At 48.6% G+C, this 23,262-nt stretch overlaps 1 protein-coding gene and 1 long non-coding RNA gene across 5 annotated transcripts; both read left to right on the top strand.

Annotated features, from left to right (window-relative positions):
- The first annotated feature begins 2,192 nt into the window (after positions 1-2,192).
- Positions 2,193-17,058, top strand: LOC128153673 (G-protein coupled receptor 83-like). Of its 4 annotated transcripts, none has more exons than XM_052813199.1 (8): positions 2,201-2,285; positions 3,224-3,354; positions 3,463-3,572; positions 5,344-5,426; positions 5,531-6,219; positions 7,002-7,127; positions 8,468-8,601; positions 12,996-15,171. In XM_052813199.1, exons 5-8 carry the CDS (start codon positions 5,836-5,838, stop codon positions 13,588-13,590), a joined length of 1,239 nt encoding a protein of 412 aa, XP_052669159.1. In that variant the 5' UTR covers positions 2,201-2,285; positions 3,224-3,354; positions 3,463-3,572; positions 5,344-5,426; positions 5,531-5,835; the 3' UTR covers positions 13,591-15,171. The 4 variants fall into 4 exon arrangements, 3 of the variants coding, with proteins under 3 accessions (XP_052669158.1, XP_052669159.1, XP_052669157.1); XR_008239057.1 differs by lacking the exons at positions 3,224-3,354; positions 3,463-3,572 and adding exons at positions 15,191-15,284; positions 15,552-15,671 and having other exon boundaries at positions 2,206-2,285; positions 12,996-14,067; XM_052813197.1 differs by lacking the exons at positions 3,224-3,354; positions 3,463-3,572 and adding an exon at positions 15,552-17,058 and having other exon boundaries at positions 2,206-2,285; positions 12,996-13,604.
- An 11-nt stretch (positions 17,059-17,069) lies between these two features.
- Positions 17,070-21,068, top strand: LOC128153674 (uncharacterized). Its single transcript, XR_008239058.1, has 2 exons — positions 17,070-19,599; positions 20,765-21,068. It is a non-coding gene; the product is annotated as an uncharacterized LOC128153674 (long non-coding RNA).
- Positions 21,069-23,262: the final 2,194 nt, after the last annotated feature.

Below are 23,262 nucleotides of genomic sequence, written 5' to 3'. Positions count from 1 at the left end.
ACTGGGGGAAAAAAAAAAAAAAATCTTTAAATTATCATCCCTGTTTACTTGCCTTGACAGAGGTTGCAAACGTGGCTGGAGACCAGGGTGCGTGCCAGAGGCAGGACAAGCGATGCCGGCAAGACTCAGCAAGCGGCTGGGCGCACAAGGACCGATGGCTCCAGCCCCACACGTGGCTCCTCGGCCGCCAGCAGCTCTGGCTTTGGGCAGCGTAGGAGAGGACACGCGTTGAGTTACCTCTTCCCAGCATCACTGCAGCTTCCCAAGATCGGGGAACTGAGCTTGAGGATGCTTCTGGATTATTGTTTTTTAATTCTTGGTAGTAACAGCTATGGGAGACTAGTCCATCTTCCCAGAGAAGAACTGGGGACACCCACTGCTCGCTTTAACAGCACAAAGAAAAGGTGAACTTAATGCCAGAGAACAGGACAGATGTTAGGAAGCTTATGTATAACAATTTAAAATGCATTATTGATTGGAATTAGCAATAATTAGATCATTTGGAAAATAAAAGTCTTCTTATCATTGTAACAAACAGGACGACTAACAGCTGCTTGTTGAATTGGACTGGACTGTTAAAACCTTAGACTTGCAATTAATCTCAATTATTGGCTCCACACATCAGTGTGTGACCTTTTTACCCGTAAACAAAATTCTGAATCTAGCAGAAGGCATGTTCTCTGTGTCCCACGTCTCTCTTGTGTGTTCCCCATCCCGTAGTTGCTCCCCTGCCGATGACACGTGGCCTGGGAGCCAGCCTTCACCTTGGCATGATGTGGCTGTAGAGGTGCCAGGCAAGAAATGGACAGTGGGAAAGAAGCCATGGGCAGGATCAGGAGATCACAGAGGCTACTGGAAGTGGGCAGAAAACAGAACCTTTTTTTTTTTTTAAATTAGGTGTGAATGACACACACAGCATATACATGAGAAAGATGATAATATCTAGTTTAAAAATATGTTGTCTAAAATCTTTGTCTGAAACCTAAACTATCTTGTCTTTTTTTTTTTTCTTCACATTTCTGTGTCAGCATCTGTCAAGAGGAGTCCAGACGTGGGAAAAACACTTATCTAAGAACAATCTGTCAGTGCTGAAAATCCACTAAAAGAGCCTCATTTCAGAAATCTGGGCTTGGAGAGATTTGTGAGGATTTTTTTTTTTTCCTTTTTCCGTTCATTACATTGCCAGCGTCTTTGCACACACAGATGCTCTGTACTAGAAAAGGCAGTGAAGGACCCACGCTCACAGCCCACCCAGCCTGGTTTCAGGCCCGCATCCCGGTGGCTGCTCTTCGGCAATTGCCGCGTCCTCGCTGGGAGGCTGCAGGCACCACAGCTCTGCCCGTGGACTTGATCCGGAGCCCAGAGAAGCCAACACAAAGATCTCCTCTGAGCTCGCTGGGCTTTGAATCAGGCTTTTCAACAATCCCCTTTCAGAAAGGTGGCACAGGCACTAACTTTCCATACCAGTTGGTCTGGGACTTAACGTGGGGAGGAGGTCAGACTTTCATCCTCAGCATCAGCGTGAATGTGTTGTGGCAATCCACACGGAAGAAAAAACCCGAGGTATTATTCTAACTCCCCTTAATGACTTTTGAGACCGGCCAGATCTCTTAGAAGAACCTTGTTCCTTTTTCACAAGAACTTACGAACAGCTCGTCTTCAAAAGGAACAGTGACAATTCGCACCACACGTATCGAGCATCCTATCTGCTGTTTGTTACGGTTTTAAAGTGGAAGAATAACATGAAACTTGTAAGCCGCTCTTTACCCTGCTGAAACGCCACGGAGGAACACGTGAGTTGCCATTCCCATCGAGTCCTCCCCTATGCTGGAAACTTCTGTCTGTGCCTGGACCTCTCTTTCAGTGCCTGTGAAGTGTACACGAACCCGCGGCGCGGAAATAAACGCGGAGAGAATCGCTAGCCCGTGGTGCTGCTTTCCGACCCCCGTGCGAACCTGCCTGCAGAGAAACCGTGCTCCCTGCGGCTCGGCTCGGCTCGGCTCGGGACGGGACGGGACGGGACGGGACGGGAGCCTTGCGGGGCACCGATCCGCGGGGGGGGCACCGATCCGCGGCGGAGCTCGGCGCCGCGCCCGGGGCTTTTTTTTTTTATGAATGGAGTAGTGACCCCCGCCCCAAGCCCCGCCCCGCCCCCGGATTGGCGGGGCGGCGGGGGGAGGCGGGGGGGGGGATTCGGTGAGCGGAGCCGGAGGAGCCGCTGCTGCCCCGCGGGACCGGGACCGGGACCGGGACCAGGGGGATGCAAACGGCCGGACGGCGGCGGGGTAAGTGATGGGTGGGGTAAGTGATGGGTGGGGTGGTGGTTTTTTTTTTTTTTCCTCCTTGGGTTTTTTTCTTGGGAAACTGTGTGTAACTTGTGCTCGCAACGTACGTGCTGTTTTGTAAAGATTTATCTGCTCCAGGGGGTGAAACGTTGGTTTCTAGTCAGAATTCAGAGCGCCCGGCAGACCGCTGTCGGGAAGAGGTCTTTAAGTGTGTGGGGGTGGCAGGTGAGCGGTTCTGCGTCGGGAGGAAAGGACTGCTGAAGCAGCTGGAGCGCTCAGCCACACTGTGCGAAGCAGATGCTAGAAGCGCTGCAAAAAGTTGTACTGAGGTAGGCTCTTCCTCTCTGGTCCTTCAGATTATATCGTTATAAAAATGGAAAGGTAGACGCTCTTGCTGCATGCAACTGCAGTATTTCAACTCATCAGGATAACCTGTGTTTACACACACCCTTCTTCAGGAAAACAGGCAAGTCCTCTCTGCCGCCCCTGTGGCGTGGTCCAAGGCAGCAGCCAGCACCAAGAGCTTCGACGGTTACTGAAAGTAACGTTTTACTGGGTATAGAAAGATCTGAGGAGAAATTCAGTGTTAGAAAATCAGGTTACAGGTCCATCACCTTAAGCTCTTCCATCCTCCTTGGGCTCCCCGGGGAAGTGGTCATGGCACCGAGCCTGTCAGAGTTCAGGGAGCATCTGGACGACGCTCTTAGTCATATGGTTTAGTGTGAGGTGGTCCTGCGAGGAGCAGAGCGTTGGGCTCGATGATTCTTATGGGCCCCTTCCAACTCAAGATATTCTATGATTCTATGATTTGTTCCTAGAGCCTTCCCTGGAAAGAACAAGGTTCAGCCATGCAGTGGGTCAGGTCAGGAAACCAATCCAGCTGAAAACACTTTTTATTTAATTTTCAGATGGATCAGCTTTTTGATTTGATTGTACAGGGACCTGGACACAGGCACAAGAGAAATGGCTGTTATGTAGCAAGGAAGAAGAGATGTCCCCATTCATCATCCACATTTAAGGCCATGGTTCCCCGACCAGTGTGAGCTACTCAAGAGTGCAGGTCCTACAGGTAGTCCTTGAAAAACGGGCTTCTCAAACACACAGGCAATTGAGAAAAAACTCTTTGGCTTTTTTAAATTGAATGATCTGTACAAGGTTTCTTCTTGCCATCCACCAGACTGAAGCACACAGACTGCAAATCTCATTTGACCCATGCATTATAGCAGTTTCTTGAAACTTGGCCTCATCTGATGGTAGCAAAGACAAGTCTCCACATGAGAACCTAATGTAAGTTGATGCAGGGAGGGCAATAGGTGGTTTCATCTGTCACACCACAGCATCCTCTCTCAAGCTCAGTGACAGCATTTCTGTAGCATGAATATCCCAGCTGTGTTTGTTCAAAGTGGTTCAGTTGGAGCTGGCTAAAATCATATTTCTTTGTTACACACATGCTGCATTACCCGTAGGTCCCTCTCACTGCCCACTGAGAGCTGCCGTGCACCATAAGGAATGACATCCTCAGCATATACCACAGCGGACAATAAAGAGGTGTAGAGTCCTGCGCACCTTATCCCGGTGTGGGATAAACATTGCAGGGCTGTTAAGGCCCTCAGTGCCCATCTGCTCTCCCACCCCAGAAGCCCAGAGGGATGTAGTTCTGAATTCTCTCATTATCTGTGTAAGCATTAAGTCCTTTCTGACTCGTGCCAAGCTCCTGGTCTGATGTGTTTTGCTGCAGTGAGTCCCGTGTGCCAACCATCTTTTTCAAACAAGGTGAATGATCCCCTTCCCCAGTTTCAGCTCTGCTCCCAGTTTCACGGCAGCTCCCCAGGTTCATGTCTTGTGAGAGAGTCAGACTGGGACCTGGTCTAGGGCTGGTCCTGATGCTCCCAATACCATCAGCATTGGGAGAACAACAAGGAGCTGAATTGCCTGCTGCATTACAGCTGCTTTGCTTTAGCAGAATCTGCGAGTGTTTGTCATGCTTTCTGTCCCACCCAGGCTTCTTTCACTCATAAATTTGCCCAGGAAACAGCCATAGCCTCTTTTCAAGATTTGTTCTTCTCTCTGTCTCCTGGGTGATTCCTCCCTCCTTCCACCCCACCGAGTTGCTTTAACATCCACTTGCTTTTGAGAGGCATCCCCTTGTAGGTCCTCCGGTACTCCCGACACTCCCCAGAGTAAGCAGACAAGCCAAAGCACATTGTATTATGGGAATGCATGGGTACAAACACACAGTGCCCAGCACCATTTCTGTCAGAAAAGAGTTGCTCTCTGACTCGTGGTGGTGTTTGCAGCCGAGGCAACCGTTGTGACTGAGCGGTGTGTTGGTTTGGGGTCTGCTGGATGTCTGCTTCAGGCCACCACCTGCCATGCAGCGAGCTGGCTGCCCAGGGTAGCCTACTAGTCTGCTGTGTGGGAAGGTGTCAGGGAGCCTTTTAGTGCTCTGCAAGCTCTGCTTATTAATCCCTCACACCGTGTGAGGTCCATTGATTTGTGCACACAGCCACGGGGCTTGATGGGAATGGCGTGTACCAAACAAACCAACCACCCTCTCGGAGAACCCGACAGAGCTTCTAAATGACTTTCTGCTCCCGTATGTAGCATATCTGTAAATACCGGTGTGCATAGTTAATAGGTTCCACCTAACATCAGTAGATCAATGCAATCTAAAATCAACAGAAATATCTGAAAATGGAGAGCAGTAAAGGTGAGGAAGCAGAGATTTTTGTCTCTAGGGAATTGCTCTTGTGTATCTAGTGCTGTGTGTTGGTTTGTTTGCATACGATGTAAGTGGCTCCTCCGTGAGTTGCATGCCTCTACTGCTAAGTCTCGCCTTTTGCAGGAAAGAGTGTTTTCTCGCTGAAACTGAAACACTGGAAGCAGAATTCAGTTGTTGTTTGGAGGAGAAAATGTGAGATAGACTAAAGTCAACTTTCTGATGTGATTTCCAGGTTCTGAATCGCTTTAGGATAATTGCTGGAGTTAAATGCAGACAAAAGCTACCTCTGCTTTTAAAAATGATCCCTCAAATGGCTCTGCCTTTACATTTCAACAGAAAAGAACTGGGTGTTTTGAAGTAGAGGATGAAAGCACCAAGAGCGCAGCCTTCTGTAGAACTTGGAGGAAAAATGGACTCAGGTGAGAACAAAGAAGATAAAGCTGATGCGGGATTAAAAGAACTTCAACCCCCACCTGAGGTTTTCTTACATTTGCTACATGTAATAACTAGTTCTTCTTTCCAGCCCACCCGTGGAGCTATTGCTCTTCTTGATATATGAAGGGGTTGACAGCGTGCAGTCCCAAACCAGCCCCTTTCCAACGTGCCCATTGGAACTGCTCCCCAGTGCCGCCTCTGCCCCCGGGGAACCCACCGCACCTCAGAGGCTCCCTCCAGCTTTCCGTTCTAAGGTGGTGTTTGTAACAGCAGCTGCATCTTCGCCAGCTTCCCAGAGAGCCAAGCAGTTGAAGGTGATGGATCACTTGCTATATCAGCTGGAGCTGCGATCACAGCGGCCTTGAGCTGAGTGAAAACTCAGGTTAACCCACCATGCCTCGCTTGCTGCTTCAGTCACACAGGTCACAGATGATGGGGTTTCTTGAGGAGTTAGACCATTACTCATCCTTGGCCAAACTCATGTCAATCTACCAAGCAACCAACAGGACCACCTTCAACTGGACAGACAGCCGCATTGTTGAGTGGGAGAAATTTGCCGAGCTGGCTAAATACGAGCCAGAATCCCAGAAACCAACAGTGAAAGCTCTCCTAATTGTGGCGTACTCGGTCATTATCATCATGTCTCTCTTTGGGAACATGCTGGTGTGCCACGTGGTGCTGAAGAACAAGAGGATGCACTCAGCCACCAGCCTTTTCATCGTCAACCTGGCAGTGTCTGACATTATGATCACGCTGCTCAACACACCTTTTACCCTGGTAAGTGGCCCGCTGTGCTGTCCCTTCAGCCAGGAGGGGACTCTCTCACAAGAATGCTGTGCCTGGTGGTCACACCCTCTCTGTGCATGCTCTTCTAGGACTGAGGCGTGAACTCAACACAATCAAGTCTAATAGACAACTCTGCCAGGCAAGTAAAACGCTGTTCAGCAACCTGTGGGCTCCCTTTGCTCCGTTAGACTCTGTTTCTCCTAAAAGTCTCTAAAGTCTCCCCAAGTGTGCCACCAATCCACAGCAAGAGCTTCTTGGGGAATGCAGAATAAGTGCCTGGAGGAACGTGTACCTTTAACATACATGCAGGAGAGCACTAGAGAGTCACACTTAAAACTTAGTGGGTCAAAACAACTCGCATGCCAGTCATACTCGGGTGACTGGAAGAAAGTAGTTAAGCTTTTCAGAGCTGCCAGTTGGGTAAAGTCTTCAGTGAAAGCTCTCCAGACCTGAAGGGGGCGGGGCGGCGTTGTCTGACCAAAACTTGGTCCACTTTTTCCAAATACAGTTGTTAGTATAATCAAAAAGTTATTACCGCTGTTCACAAATAGTGTTTATACAAATAGGCCAGGAGGGCTCTGTGGGTTTTGACCTTATAAACTCTTATGTAAAGGTGTTTCAAAATCCAACATAGCTAATCTTTCTTTGGGTTTCAGGTGGAGCTGCCCAGCCAGCCAAAACCCATGTGCCAACTCAGGGGTAATCCAAAGGGTTTCCCTGTGGATTTGTTTTCAGTACATTTGCTGGCTGATGACCTGTTGTTTTCCCGTCAGGTTCGGTTTGTGAACAGCACATGGATCTTTGGAAAAGCCATGTGCCACATCAGCCGCTTCGTGCAGTACTGCTCCCTCCACGTCTCCACACTGACCCTGACGGCCATTGCCCTGGACAGGCACCAGGTAAAACCTTGCCTGCCTGCCGTTCCCTTGCAAGGCTCTTCCCAAGCCCCTGTCAGTCTCGGTCGAGCCATGGGTTCAAGGGGGCTGAATCTTGGGGATTAAACCCACATCCAGTGAGAAGGCTCTAGAGCTAAATTCCAAGATGCCCCTCATGCATCAGGGGTAGGAAGGCTTGATGGACTTCTGTAGGGTCCCAGGTACGGGGCAGGAGGGAAGAACCAAAATGCGGCATCACAGGTTTCACAGGACACTCGCAGGCTTTCAGTGGAAAAGGGTGAGGACACCTTTTTCAGGTAGTTTGAAAAGAGCCAGGTCCAACCTAGCCCCCAAGTACAGCAGGACAAGTTGATTCAAGAGCTGTGGGGGGCCTTGAAAGACAGCAGAGCCAACACTGAGTGCAAAGTCTTACTTCAGCTGTATAGGGAACTTTTCCAAGCTTTTTAGTTTACCACCCAAACCTCACAGAACACCAGTCTGTAGCATCCTGAGCTTAAATTCTGATTTAGTTGCCTGTTGGTTCTTTTGCTCTTTTTTTCCCATTGGGCATTTGCTACAGCACCAAACTGCAGGACAGTTGGAGTACAAAGGAATTCTGAGACTAAAGTCCCGTGGTATAACTATGGGACTGATGCTGGAGCAGTATAAAGGGGAGCAGCAGAGCGGGAAGTCTCTGTTGGAAATACTGGGAGGAGACTTCAGAGCTGTGAGAAGACTGTACCCACCATCTGCCTGCAGCCCGGCTGTGTCAGCTGCCCACTGTGATAAACGCTCGCTGCATTACCAGTACAGAAAAGAGAGGGCAGCCCAGGCCACACGCTTATCTCTAGCAATCACTCTCCTTTCCTATCAGCCAAATAGTATCTTCCAGACTCTCAGATTTTTATAAGCTCTTTACCTTTTCATCTAACAAAGAAAATTTCATAAAAGGTGAGTTAGTGCCTGAAACAAGGGGGGGGAGGGCTCAGCTTCATAGGTTCAGCTAGAACAGGAGACATTTCTTCATAAAAGATTCATACAAAATAAACAGGCATACCCATAAGTGAAGAGACTTGTGTAGATATCTTCTTTTTTCCTACCTAATGTAACCCACAATTTAAGGAAAATGGTCCTTACAGAACAAAATAGAGGAAAAAGTTTATTTGAAAGCACTTCTGAGAAGACTGAAAAGTGCAATATTTCCCATTTTCCAGGTCACTGTAATAAGCAAGACATTTTCCTAATCATGGCTGTAATTTTCTTAACAGCATTAGATCATGTCAAAAAATGCCTCTGCTGTGTGTATTGGTGGAGGGACTTTGATTTCCTGTGCAATAAAATTCACGGTGAACTCTCTGTTGCAGGTCATCCTGAACCCGCTGAAGCAGAGGATGTCGCTAACGAAGGGAGCGCTGAGCATCTCTGTTATCTGGCTGATGGCAACCTGTTTCTCCCTACCCCATGCCATCTATCAAAAGCTTTTCCAGTATAACTACAGGTGAGTTATTTCCCCTTCCAAGCAAGCATGAAGAGGTCCAACAGCCCTCTGCGGCAGTGGCTCTCGGTGGCAAGAGCTGCTGGAAGGGTTCCCAGGCTTGGGCAAGGACGTAGTGGAATCAGTGGGAGTTTGTGCGTGGATGAAATTTCACTTCCCACAGCAGAGGCTTGGCCTGCTGTAAGAGCTGCCTGGCTCTCTGCTCGCTGCAGGGCATGCATGTCCTCAGGACCTGGGTTTGCTTTCGCCATCACCCAAACGCCTGGATGAGGGGTTAGGCTCACCTCCCAGCCCCATGCTGGTGGCAGGCTCCGGGCACAGCCTGGCCAGGGCACGGCAGGTCGGTGAGACAAACCTCCTCCGGTGTCATGATACCGTCAGGAGCAGCTTTGTCCTGAGAAGGTCATTTTCTCCTGAGAGCCTTTCCTCTTCCCTCCTCACACTCGCTCAGCTCCTTAGACCTAAGAAGACCATGTCTAGCCAACTTGCTCAGGAGGAGGAGGAGAGAGTCAAAGCTGCAGTTTGAAAAAGAAAGAAAATAAAACTCATGGTGTAAACATCTGGTACTGACATTAGCAAGACTATACAGAAAGAAGAGGGAGGAGAGGACCGCCTTTGTGAGTCAGCAGGGCCATGAACCCCAGATCTCCAAGACTTCATATGCTGATTCACGTGTTTTAGCTCCCTTGCATTTCATCCATCTGGATTTATGAAAAAGCACCAGCCTTCCTTAAAGCTTGAGGCTCCTCTGCCCAATGTTACATAAACAAGAAAAGCAAAAGAGAAACCTCCACCTGCTCCTCTGCAGTGAAGGGCTGGTGAGAGGAGCAGTGCTTTGACAGGGACATGACATTGTCTCCGTGTGCTGCTTTGCCTTGCCCAGCAGAGAAGGAAGCTCTTTGCTTGGCTGAACACGGCAACAGGAGCTATTAGAAGGAGATGAAGTGGAATTTCACATCCATATAAGGACTACTGAAGTATCAGAAGAAAATGAAGGTTCTGATCTAGAGGGGAAAAAAAGAAAAGGGGAAAAAACAAAGCAGCTTATTTCCCCCCCCCCCCTTCCAGCTGGTCGAGTGATGGCATTCATTGCTGGGAATTTACCCTCTCCACCAGGGAGAAATACAGACCCGGAAGATTTGGGGTGGTTTGCCCTTGCAGTCTTTTGTTCCTCCATGGTACCCAACCTGTTCTGGCCCTCTTGTCCCCACCAGCCTGTGGCACTGCTATGAGTCCTCCTGGCTAGAAAACAGTCCATAATGCTACACAAACTGGTGTTTTTTGTGGTGGTGTGCCATGCTGCTGGTGCCTGCATTTCACAGGAATGCCAGACTGGAGGCCAAGGGGATAATCTTACAGTGAGCAGTATTTCCAACCTGAGAGCAGTGTCCCAGTGCGCCATGTAAGGAGGCAGTAATAGGCAGCAGGAGAAAAATTCCTATTGTAGATACTGAGCTTCTGTATAAAGGATAAATACCTTTCTTCCTACAGCACAGTCACTTCCCTCCCATTAGCATGGCAGGGAGAGTGTTTAACTCCCCGCACAGGCTTTTCATTGCTGTTTGTATACGAGATGTTACACAAAATGGGAGTGTAATCTGGGGCTTCGCAGCTCTTCCTTACTTGTGCTCGTGATATTGATTTGACTGAGAGATACCTCTGCAGGGGATATAATATCTTCAACTGCTGAGACTTTGTAAACAAAGTGTTGGGTTACTCCTGTACTCGCATTGCTTTGCAGCTGTGTTCGGGGTATTACTGAACAAATTGCTTATGAATGAACAAACGCCGCTATCTGTTTCGCAGCACCTGTCTCTGTTCATCCTTTAGCATGGCCAGAGGAAACCGAGCCTCGCATTGGCATGAGGCAGCTCGGCAATATAAGGACTTCCAGGACGTGCTATTCTCATCCCTGCTTTCCATTGAATAAAAATTGCAGTTGTAATATTGCTTGTAATAGCTCCTGCAGGGCCAGGGGCTCCTGAGAAGTGCCACCAGGGAGCTGTTGGGGTTCTGGGGACAGGAGAACGTGGGCTCCACCAGTGTCCAACCTCCCCGGCTGCAGTGCACAGCAGTGTGGCCAAGTCTGTGGTCGTACCAGAATTCACCAAAACATGATGTTCTGTCTGGTTTTGCTCTCAACCAGCCTCTGCCCTGAAATAATTGTGAGCCTCTCCTACAGCTCTGTGCCCCTCCTTTAGAGGGTGGGAGGGAAGGGGGGTAGCAAGGGCAGCAGATGGTTTTTTGATGAACCTACGGGCTCGCTCTGCTGCCTGCTCAGTTCAAATAGTGGTTTTAAGCTCCGCAAGCACCAAAGCATCACCCTTGCTCAGCCTCAGCTGCACTCCCATGCCGATGGCCGCAGCCCAGACACTGTCCCGAGCTCAAGCCGATTCCCGGGGGGGCGGTGAGGGGTGACAGCTCCGCTCCCGCCCCATCACTTCTGCTCTTTCCCTATGGCTTTGCTCTTTGGCCATGAGGGTTCTGACCCCAGGCTGTGGTGTCACCTTGGGCGCTGCGCTTGCTTCCCTTGCCAGATCTCCGGTTGCTTTGGCAGGTCCGCTTTGGCAGGCAGGCAGAGCTGCCTGCAGGCAGGGGCTGGCCTCACCTGTGCAAGGTTTGGAAAGGATGATGTTCCTTTCTGCATCAGTTTGCCTCTTGAGCAGCATCTCCAAGGTCCTCCATGGCCACACTCGGCAGAGCTCTGCTCCTGCGCCCTTTGTCATCCCTCCAACAGCCGCATGCAGGCCCTGTTCGCAGCCATCCATTTTCAAGCAATCTTCTATTTGTGGCACAAAAGCTAGCTCCAGAGGTTGAAAACAGGATATTAAAGATATTAATCAATACTGCAACGAATAATGCAGCTTGATGGGGACTACAGTCTGTGCTGAATACAAGTGAGCAGAGGACGAGTGTTGAAGACAGAAGGGCAAAATGGAATAAGAGAAAGAAAAAGAAGGGGAAAAAAAAAAAAGAAAAGGAGAAAGCATCACTGGAAAGAAATGTGTGAGTGCTCCTTTCTCCTAGTGTTTCATCACTTCCAGTCATCAGCTGCAGGATGTGGAGGGGACAGGCAGTGCTCTGCGGAGCGTGCCAGGCTGTGTCAGCTTGAGAGCTGCTGCCAGCCCGAAAATGCGAACAGAGCCTGGATCCGCTGGGTTGAATGTGACAGATTGCTGAAGTGCTGTTAAAATAAGCTATCACGTGTAGTTAAACTCAGTTCTTTTGTCAGTTAAGCATCAGAAGTTAAACTGTCAGGCTTAAGTTAAACTTGACTTAAATGACCGGGTTTTCTAATTACCACTCCTGTTTTAAGATAGGTTTTAACAGCCAGTGTCCTGAAAAGCTGACGGAAACGGGATGGTCAGTATGGGAAGGAAGGAGTGCTGTCCATGCAGGTGGGGTCATGCCTGCGAGGCTTTCGCATGGCCCCCAGCCTCCAGCAGCCCCTTCCCCTTCAATCCATAACAGCTTTGACTTCCCAGCTGCTGCAGTGGTTTTCTGCTCTGGCCAAGGGGGTCCTGTGCCTGCTCAGGGCACAGACAGGCGGGTGTACCCAGGTAGGGCACGGGCTGCAGATCCAGCCTGGCAAAGACAAGTCAGAACTATTGCAAGCGTGCTGCAGCAGTGATCCCAGCACGTGCTGTGACTCTGCTGCGTCCCGGGAAGATCAGGTCAGTTGTGCTTGGCCAGACCAACAGTTTGCGCAGCCTACGTGCAAGAGGAGTAACACATCCCGGCTGGATTTCTGGGTGGGCACATTGAGGGAAACCTGTGCATAATGTGTCCTTTTTCCAGGTGCATAGGAATCACCTATGGGACTGGAGAAAAGCAGGAGTTAGGTGGGTCTCACCCACTGCCCTTTTTCCTTCTGCACTGGGTTTTTGGGGAAGAGGAGACCGGCACTGCCATGTCTCTGTGCCCACACACACAGGGAAGGGGCAGATGCAGCCGGGCAGGGCTTCTTTCACAGTAGCCCCTTTTGTGAGAATGGGCCATTGGGGTGACTTTTGCCATGTTAACGGGACACGAGGGACTCATTCACTTAAAATCAACTGCAGCTCCTAAGAGGAAACTCCGGTTTGTCTCTCTAAGAATTTCTTCTATCAGACAGCACAGCTATTTAAGGGGAAAGGAGATAACACTACACAGTAGCCTGGCTTATCTTTGGTGAGACAGACACAGAGAACAACATGAGAAGACTTTCTGGGAAACAGAGGTTTGACTGAGCTTTGTCTTGTTGAGATGAGCAATACCTGGCTCTCCTCTGTCCAAACTACAAATCTGAGGAGGTGGTTGTGGGTGGTGTGGAAGCCCCGCTGTGGTTTGCCAAATTAGCAGCTTCCATTTGCGCAGCGATGGCCACATGCTATATATGTATTTCTTTGTTTTTCAAGGGAAGCCACTGTCCGAAGTTTGTGCCTCCCTGATTTTCCTGAGCCTGCAGAGCTGGTCTGGAAGTATCTGGACCTGTCTACCTTTCTCCTTCTTTACCTCCTGCCTCTGCTAATCATCACTGTCACCTACACGCGCCTGGCCAAGAAGCTGTGGCTCCGCAATGCCATTGGAGACATCACCACGCAGCAGTATATCACCCACCACAAGAACAAGAAGAAGAGCATTAAGATGCTGATGCTTGTGGTGGTGGTCTTTGCTGTCTGCTGGTTCCCTCTCAACTGCTACGTGGTGCTCATCTCCAGTCTAGGCATCAAGACGAAGAACTCCCTCTATTTCGCCCTGCACTGGTTCGCCATGAGCAGCACCTGCTACAACCCTTTCATCTACTGCTGGCTGAACGAGAGCTTCCGCTCGGAGCTCAAGTCCCTGCTCTGCATGTGCCAGAAGGTGCCTCAGGCTCAGGACAACGTGCTGCCGCCCGTGGTCACGTCCTGCCGCGAGGCGTGGACGGAGCAGGCCAGGTACAGGAAGGGACCTGCCTCGCAGACCATTTGCTCCACCGTGAACATCCAGACGGCCGACACAGACCTGTGAGCGGCAGGGCTGAGGTGAGTTAGCTGGATTCGGTGGACACCAAAGGGCACATCCCCGTTTCTCCTCAGGAACTGACGTTGCCGCTCTGGTGTTTTACCACCGACTTTTGACTTGTATCACCCTTTACTCGGTGCAGTGGGAGCAGAGCCCCTCGAACACCCTTCCCGTGAACCCACAGCTGCAGCTGCTCCAAGGAGCAGGTATACGTGCAGGGGACATGGCGGTCCACAGACAGGGTGATTTGCTTTCGAGGCTTTCCCATCTTATTACTAGCAGAGGGAGTGGGACCCAGCTTTCCGTCATCCCTCGTGCTGTCCCGTCTCAGCGCTCGTAACACGTGCCACGACACGGGGACTTTGCAGAGCAACAGAAATGGACCCGTTCTGACATGTGTTTGAAGAAGGACTTGGACATCCAGGTTGACTCCGTCCATATGGAGTTTCAGCAGATAATTTACCGCAAAGCCTCCCAGCAGAGGTAAAGCTCAGTCGATAGCAGTTTCCCCTTCAGATGGTGCTGCTCTTCCTCCCCTCGCTCCTTCTGCCCTGGCTCTGTCCCACCCTTCTTCCCTCTGCCGCTTCTGGAGCTGCAGAGCCAGCAGTTGGAATGCAGCCCCCAGCCGCGAGGGGAGTGGGAATGCATGCCGGGCATCGGCGGCAGCAGCCTCAGTCGGCACTCAGGTGGACAAATTTAGTCCATTGAGAATTTCTTTTTGTTTTTATTACAAATGTATTAATTCAGGAAATAAACCTACACTGGCACTAAACAAAAGGCCACAAAATATTTCATCAGGGCTGTAACATTCACTAACTGAAGAATGAAATCATTCTCCATAACTACTAATTGCTGTAAAAGAGTTTCATTTAAACAACGAAATTGACTCAGACTAAGAGGGAAGATTTTGTTTACAGTCCTTGAAAAATACAGTTTAATTTAGCTATGCTTGGGAGGCAGGTGAAGAAAAGGATACAGAACAAAGGAAAGATTTAGTACATGAGAGAGGAAAAAAAAAAAAAGAAAAAGACAGGGAAAGAGACATTAAAGGCAGAAAGAAGGCAGAATTGCTACATGATTTCACAAGCAGTGTGGAGCAGTGCCTGGGCACTGGGGAGCAGGAACTAGAAGGATCTCCTGGCCTGGCCAGCGACATCCCTTTCTCCATCATACCACCCCTCTTAAAAACTGCACCAAGACCAGCAAGGCCAGACTTCTCCTCCCAGCTTCCCTGGTTGAGCTTGAGCAAGGGACTTCTCTTACTTGGAGAGGACAGACAAAAGACGGGAAAATATTTATTACTTACTTATCCATCCAGACTTTGGGTCGAGTTGTCGTAAGTCCTTTGCTGGAAAAAAAGCTATGTGTGTTTTGAGCCCCGACAGTTCCTGGGTAATCCTTCAAAACTTGGTGCTGGCGACTGGTATGTGCTGTGACGGTGACAGAGGGGCTCTGGTACGGACGCGCCGGGGTGGTTACTCTCTTGTCCTCAGACCTGAAATTCAGAGGGAAACACTGTACTCATAGCAAAAAAAACCCCAAACAAACTGCTTTGGATAAAAAGTATTCAATGTTGGTGTGGCCTAACCGTGAGTACTGTGTGCAGTTCTGGGCCCCACCGTTTAAGGAGGATGTGAAGCTGCTTGAACATGTCCAGAGGAGGGCAACCAAGCTGGTGACAGCGCTGGAAGGCATGTCCTGTGAGGAGCAGCTGAGGACTCTGGGTTTGTCTAGTTGGTGAAAACCAGGTGCTGGTTTTCAGTAGTTTAAAGGGAGTCATGGCTGCTGGGGGTCAGGGATGTTCCTGGTCTACCCTGGCGATAGCCTGGACTGAGCTTCTGCCTGGGAAGGAGGCAGGGGGTACCTGGGTTGCTGACAAGGACGTGCTCCCACCACCTTCCAGGGGGAGGATAAGACAGACCAAAGAAGGGAAACTAGGGATTGATTTTTTTTTCCCATTTGTGCAGTGAGAAGGAGCAGGACAGCAAGGAGGGGAGGTCCCTACTTCCAGGCCACTTGACCCCACTCGGCCACGTCCCTGCATCTCAGGTGTACATTGCAACATCTGCACAAGGAGAAGACAGCAGAGCATCATGAGCAGCAGCAGATATGGATGCATACACGATCCCTGAGGCACTTCACTTGGAAACTAACAATTATTTGAACATGGGAATTTAAGGCAGCCTGCCACTGGGTGCAGGCACTGCCTTCTCTCTGTAGAGAGCAGGGTCCATTTTCAGTTGAAAAACATCATTGTGAGTTTTTCAAAATGTTAAAAGCATCTCTAATTAATGGCCATCACATCATTTAATTATTAAGAGAAGCTGTCATTTGTCTTTTTACTGTTCCTCACTTTTCATCAGCTCTTAGTGAATGGCCCTGAAACTACCACGTATTTCACTTGATTAAAATATTTCTTCCCTGTGGAAGGGTGGATGTCAGTACGGAGCTTTCAGTTTCCACTACAGAAATGCAGCAGCCCATTTCCGCTCAACTTATCTTCAGAAGTTTAAGAGACTTTTTCACAAAAGTTGCAAAACCCAACATCCTTCGGTTGCTGTTGCACAAGCTTTGAGCATGAGCTGAGGATGTAAATGAGACAGTTATAAGGCACAGTGGACAGGCTTCTCCCAGCAACTGGAAACTTTCCTTCGAGAGTGGAAACGTGAGTGATGGCAGCCTCGGGGCAAAGCAGGAGATGGCCATGAAAAGCCTGCAAGATGCCGTTTCATATGGGCACAGGAAGGAAAAAAAGTCCTGGGAGGTCCTACTTTAAAAAGACTACCTGGAAGAAGCCCCCACTCCTCAGAGTCCAGGACAGGGATGAAAAATCAGCAGAAAAGAGAGTTCGGCAAATGTTGGGTAAAGCGTGGAGTCACCCAGGGCCTGGCCTGGGGGCAGAAGAGGACAGCCCTGTGGCACCGAGACCCCCACTTGGTGCTTGCTCTGGATCTGGAGGGCTTGATCTGGGCTATTGAACTTCCCCGACATGCTCTCACAGGGCCCCTTCAGAAAACAAGGTTTAAACTGACTGTTTGCCAATAGGTAACAGGATTCATGCCAAGTAATAAGTGAAAAAAGAGTACCCATCTCTCATGCCATAGCAGCAGCGCTAAGTGAACTGTGATAGCAGCCTCCATCAGTTAATAAGGCAGCCGCAGAGCTTGGTTAGCTGTGTTTCATGGGCTTGTTTGCTGTTCACAGTTATTCAACTCATTCAGATAGATTCTCACGAAAAACACCACTGGTGTCACCCAAAAAACCCATGCAGCTTTTAACAAAAACACTCACCTAAAATTTCATCCTGGACAAGCGTATTCTTTGCTATGTTCTGTTGCACTGGACAAAACTTTCCAGGGCTCTTTGAATACCACTCACAAAGCAAACATTTCACAAAGAAACAACAGAAGGTGGAAAATCACACCTCGCCCCCTTGAAAGCTCTCTGTAACAGCTAAGGGAGCTGTGTGGGACCTGACACATGGACTGATGGCCCTGTGCACAGTGCCATGCACAGCCTGTTGTTCTCAGTGTGCCTTTCCATAGGCTACTGTATGACGCACTGTGCACACAAAACTCCCACAGTTTCTAAAGAGATATTTCTTACTGTGTTTTCTTTCAATGTACATATTATATCCTGGGTTTTTATGAAATAACCATAGCAACAACACTAACACAGATATCTTCAATGAGAAATATTAAGCTATAGCTCTTGCTGTGATTCTGAAATGAAATCTGCTCTGTTGGCAAATTCTGGGGTACAAGCCAAGCCAGGGATTTAATCCCATCCCTAGGGTTGTTTTAGAGTGCAAGATGGATCGATAGAAATTTTCAGTAATTTCTTGAGATGGTTGTCCAAGAATGCTGGTACAGACTGACTGCCGTTTTCCTCAGAAACAGCAAGCAAACCTTGGAGTTGTACCTGCCCATCATCCCTTCAATAGGAAAGCTGTTCTGGGACCCCCTGTCATGTCTAGTGGCTATGGGTGAAGTAGAAGTCTCTTGGAAATCTCTTAATCTTGTGTTGAGTCCATCTTTAATATTTCTTAGGTTGGTTGTTTTTTTTTTTTTTCTCCCTTCCTTTCTTTCTTTAAATGGCTGCATAATCTTTTTCTGGAGGAATCAAAGACCTCATTCCAAAGAAGCGGGTCTCTTTGTACTCCCTTGATCTTCTGCTAATCCATGTAGTTAGCTATCGCTTGCTGTGAAAAATAACCTAGCTGGTTTTCCTTGGATCTGTCAATCGTAGCATCTCTTCATCGCTGAATTTTTCTCCCCTAAATGGGCATGATGTAAGAGCTGACTGTATTGCATCTTCGTAATGGCTTAGCTATCTAGACTGGTAATTATCAATGCCTGAACGAGATTCAAAGCCTTGCACGCTTTGCCTGTTGCCTGGAGGCTCTTGTATCACTTGAGGATGCCCTGACTAACATGGCAGCACTCTCTCAGCAGCATTCAGGCAAACAATAGGATGCACAACATATAAACTAAACTGAGCTATGTTGTTTGATTTGAGCAAGGCACCGTGACTGAGGGGCAAGAGATATTGCATCTCTGCTGAACTGCAGGTGCAATGAGAGCACGCACTTAGCCAATGTCTGGAAAAGAGAATCTAAGAAATTCTGCTTTTGCTGAAACAGATCAAGGTCTGAGCCAACTCAGCAGGTAAATAGATGATGCTTAAATCTTCATTAATTTGTCCTCAGACACACCACTCACCTATGGGAATGGCTTCCTGAGTGGCACTGGAGGTCCATGATCAATAGGACCAATGGAGAGCTTCCAGAAATGGGACCACCGCTTCCCGCTGGGCGTTTTCCTCCCCGTTCCCAGCAGGGCTGTGCTAGTGGGCTGCTGTGGGTTTTGTGCCCAGAGCCCTGCCCTGGCCGGGGCAGCAGGCAGCAGCGTGTGGGCAGCCAACACGGCCCAGTTTGCTCTCCGCAGCCCGGCGGTGTGGCAGCCCCGAGGCCGGAGGGCTGGATGGGAGCGTGGGGTGGGAGAAGAGTCCCCCGAGAAGCCTGTGTGGTCTGGAGAGCCCTTATCCTGCTCAGGCGCTGCGGACCGAGCCGTCACCCTGCCCCTTTGGTGGCTGCGGTGCTGCTCACCTTGGCAAGCAGATGACTTGAACCTGTCCCTGGCAGGCAAAGCCCCAGGAGGCAAGACCCCGAGGGTGAATTTGGAGGGCAGATTATTAAAACACTGAGTTACCAGAAGTCTACTCCAGAGAAACTATTTGAGCACACACAAATCAGTATGCAAAGATTCAACAGAGACATGTCTGAGTGATTAACAACTCAGATTTATTAAGGTTAGCTCATGCCAAATGCATCTAACTGCCTTCAGCATAGTTGCTGATGAAGACGATAACAGAGAACACAGTGCAGGGGATACCTGAATTCCAGAGACAAATCCCCTTATATAGCCCCATCACATAATGAACAAAGAAACCACAAAATGCCAACTAGATTAGCAAAAAGCAAGCAGAAAAAAACCCACAATGAGTCAGAAAATTAGCTCAGGAAGGAGAAACAGAATACAATTATCATCAGTTAGCTCTTCAAGTGGAAAACAGTACCGAGGGGCTGTCCAAAGCACACTGAAGGAATAAATGGGAATGTCCTCAATTAAGTCCAGATCAAGCCCTGGGAAGTGGGGCTATAGCTGGCTCAGTGTCAGAGACGATCCTCTTGCACTGAGATACAACTCAGCAGATTGGGTCACTCCCGGACCGGGGAAGACGAGGGAGGAAAAAGCCCGAACCTCACCCAGAAGGCTCGGATGCAAAGGCACACCCAGAATTAACACTCGGAAGATAATGAGCAGACACCCCCTGCCACCGGCAGCAAAGGAGAGTCTCTCCCTCAAGTCAGGGCAGATGGCTCTACCCTCTCACCGACTGAGGAGCAAACACGCCTGCTTCCCTCGAGCCATCGCCTCCTGTGCTGCGGTAGGGAGAAAAATGCTTCTGATCTCCCCAGACTTTGGATGAAGCCCAAGCGGGAATACTGACAGGGTAAGGGCAGGTTTATGACGCCAAGCACAATGCTGCAGTCAGCGCTCCATTTAAAGATTCAAGGCTTTTCACAAAGCTGCCCTCTCCCACTAGTGCTCAGCAGTAATCCCCACCCAAATTCCAGCAGATATTCCTAAACCGCTCCCCTGAGCTCGCTGTCCAAGCACTCCCAGCGCGCACACACCTTTCCAACGATGACCGCACCACTCAGCTCATCCCGATGAGCTTTCTGTGCGAGCGGCTACGTCAGAGGCGATCTCATTGCCGAGACGTGTTGGCAGTGCCGCGTTTGGGGTGTCTGCGTCGGAACAGGACTGGAGTCACTTGGGGTCACCGGCTGATGGGACGAGGCAGGAGTGAGTGCAGCAGCAGATAACCGAACGCTGCTGCAGCTCAGGCGAGTGCCTGCGCGATGCTCCGGGCTGGCGAGACACGAGCTGACACGGCCGGAGGAGGGGGGTCTGCAATGTCTGCACCTGGTGCGCTGCACTGAAGCAAACCCGTCCTTAGGGGATTACTGGACGTCTCCCCAGATAGGAAAGAAAAGCACTTGCCCTGGCCCCGCCCCCCACCCCCCTGTATTTTTAACTTTGCCCCAATAATAAGGGTTAAATTAACACATTTGGCCCTTGTAATGAGGTTTTTATTCTCCCATGAGCCCATACCGGCTAATAATGCCTTGTTCAGCAATGCTAAATCACATGAGGACACTGCCCTCTGCAATGAGCTGTCAATGAGGAGCAGCTGTCACTTATCAGAGGTGAGAGGAAAAAAAAAATAGTAATAAAAAAAACCAACAGGCCAAGTCCTGCAGAAATTATGTGTCTGATTTTACAATACAATAGTCTGTCACTTGAAGAGACTTTTCCGTGACAGGCCTCATAAAAATTTCCTTGGCAGATAAGAACAGACAAATTGCTTTATAAAATCAGATTGATGGACCATCTAATTTGTCTGCTGGAGACAAAAACAATTGCTTTATGGGACACCATAAGGGAAAATTATAGGGAGTGTCCCCATTAATGGAATTTCTGCTTATTGCCTTGCAATTAATGCTGCTTCAGAGCATAAAGGTTTATATCCTCTCCAAGTGTCATCTCTGTCTAACATGCCCATATGCTTTCATTGTATACGTAAGTATCTAATACATACCATGTCCTGGCAGGTTGTTGAACCTCAGCGGCTTCTGGCCCCAAGGATTTCCCCTCTGCAAGGATCTTCAGTTGGTGCTTGTAGCTGACAGTAGCAACAGTAATTTTCAAAACATCACTTCTGACAGTTTCGTGCCATTCTACCAGAACTGCAGCATATTCCTCAGCCAGGTCTGCGGAAGTCATTGCTATTTCAAATCCACACTTGTAGCCAACTTGAGTACCATAATCAGTGTGAATCCAAGGTGGCCAGACTTTGGGTGTTGTTACAAAATAGTTTATGATACATAATAAAAATGATGGCAGGCAAGTTTTAGAGCAACAGATTTTGTTCTTTTTTTTGAGAGGGAAGTGATGTTTGCTTGCTGCCACATCTTGTCTCAGGCAATTTCCAACAGGAATTAAGTGATCACTTAATCAATGACCTAAACCTTTTGCAGCTTTTTTTCTCCTTCCACTGCTCGTTTGATCTTTTACTGGTGATACATGTCAAACAAGGCAGAATTCACAATTACAAGGAGTTCCTGGATCACCCAAAACTTCCACGATGGCTTTACCACAAAGTTCAGTTTATGAGGAGCTGCAATAGACTGGATGACTCTGGGCTATTTAGGAAATTTTTGTTTCCTTCTGAACTGTGATACATTGCTTGGACCTTTCACATTAAGGTTAATAAACCAAGTCCCTCCTAAAGACTGGAAGGAATCAAGTTTTAGTTTTTACCATTACGGTATTTCTAGGATTCCCTTCATAGTACATTGTCTTTCCTGAATCTGTGTTTACAGGTCAGTTATTTAATAGACTATCTTCATTTTCTACCCTGTTCTTGAATTAAATGCACCAGTGGCTCTTGCTTACAAACAGTGAATATTGTCAACAGTTCCCTGCATGGAGACAGCAATAGCTACAGGTCCAAATAAATACTTCAACGCAGCATCCCCTCTTTATGTTCACATTTCTATTGCAGGCTATAGATTTTTTTCCCTTTATTAAATTTGAAGGTTAATTTTAAGAAACTTAAAGCTAAAGCTAAATCTGACTTGAACATAAGGTTACCCTGCATTCTATTTAAAAGAACTGTATTAAATTGCACTACTTTGCCTTCTATTTAGTGGAATATAAGTATTCTGTTGTCCTTCACAGCTTGCAGGGCACAATGTAGAAATATATTCATCATCTGGGTGAACTGTAATGATTAACACAGCTAATAAAGACCATGAATATTTAGCAATATATTCTGACATCTCAGCTATAGATGGGAACAGGTTGAAAATGAACCTTAAGCTTGTTTGATCCCCAGCATTCAAATGCTGCAGGCACCGTCGTGGTCCTCCTTCCAGCAGTCTCCAGGATGAGCCACTTTTAATGACTCACTGATGCCCTTGTGAAATACTTCTGGTGAGAAGCTGGAGGATTGTGTCTTTAAACTGTGCATTGCAGATATGAAGTTTAGTGCCCTACATTTCTGGTTAGCTCTGGGGGCATCAATTCTAATTTAAGGGCAGCTTTTTATTTCATTTATGATGTGATTCACGGTGCGGATGGATAAATGGAGGGACAGAAAATAAAAGAGGAAAAAAATCGCTCTGAGGGTTAGTGACAAACCCAGCTTGGGTGTGCAAGACCTTCCAGTGGCAATTCCTACGATTGTTCCTTCAGCTCCATCCACGCACCCTGGACGAGCATCCCTCTGACCCCTCTGGGAGCTGATGGGCTGGTCAGAGCCCTGTGCCCAGCCTGAGCCCCCCAACTGCCCGATTTCACAGGGGGCCAGACAGAAACAATGGGTTCCTGGGGTTTTGGCCAGGGAATGAGCAGCTAAGACACTCAATCCTCGGTGCGACCCTTGCATTTTAAAGCAGCGGGGTTGCTAAACCCTGCAAGTGAGAGTAAAGGTCCTGGTGACCTCAGGAAAAAGGACCGGCTATGTTTTGTGCTCTTTTCCTCCAAACTCAAACATTATAAAATCCAGCTGGCTCACATGTTCTTTCCACGTGAAAGATTGTTTGTCACTGCATCCTCTAGGCCTTATCCAAGAATGACAGAAGAGCTTGCTCAACAAGAGGACAGACACTTCAGCTCTACAACAGGCTTTAAAGGAAGATTCTCTCCCTTTCGCTGTGGATGATTTCGCTAATCAATCAGCGTTACCACCCCACTGCCATTGCCCTCAGCACAGCACAGCCAGCTGTGGCACAGCTGTCCCCAGGGGACCCCTGTGCCCAGGGCATGCCTATGGGAGAGGCACCACGGCACAGGTGTGCCCAGGTAGAGTGTGGCCCATGGCACAGCTGATCACTTGCAGACTGGTGTAAAAAAAAAAAAAAGAAAAGGGAGGACACTGGCAACATCAGCTTCGCTAATATCCCTTGTTACAGAAACTAAAATAGCACAGAAAGCCCAAATATCATGTAGTTTTCCATGATTTTTATTCTCCATATTCTTGGAAAAACTAAAGCTCTTGTAGAAAATTTAAGAGTTCTGTTTACAACCTTTTATCTGGTTGCTCCTT

Source organism: Harpia harpyja, chromosome 18, assembly GCF_026419915.1.
Source record: "Harpia harpyja isolate bHarHar1 chromosome 18, bHarHar1 primary haplotype, whole genome shotgun sequence".
Taxonomy (NCBI): domain Eukaryota; kingdom Metazoa; phylum Chordata; class Aves; order Accipitriformes; family Accipitridae; genus Harpia; species Harpia harpyja.
Note: the sequence above shows the minus strand (reverse complement) of the source record. Positions and strands in the feature narration are given on the sequence as shown.

Coding starts and splice junctions, on each gene's coding strand:
- LOC128153673 (XM_052813197.1), top strand. CDS start 5,836: ATGCCTCGCTTGCTGCTTCAGTCACACAGGTCACAGATGATGGGGTTT. Junction 6,220..7,001: donor TCAACACACCTTTTACCCTG/GTAAGTGGCCCG, acceptor TTTTCCCGTCAG/GTTCGGTTTGTGAACAGCAC. Junction 8,602..12,995: donor CTTTTCCAGTATAACTACAG/GTGAGTTATTTC, acceptor TTGTTTTTCAAG/GGAAGCCACTGTCCGAAGTT.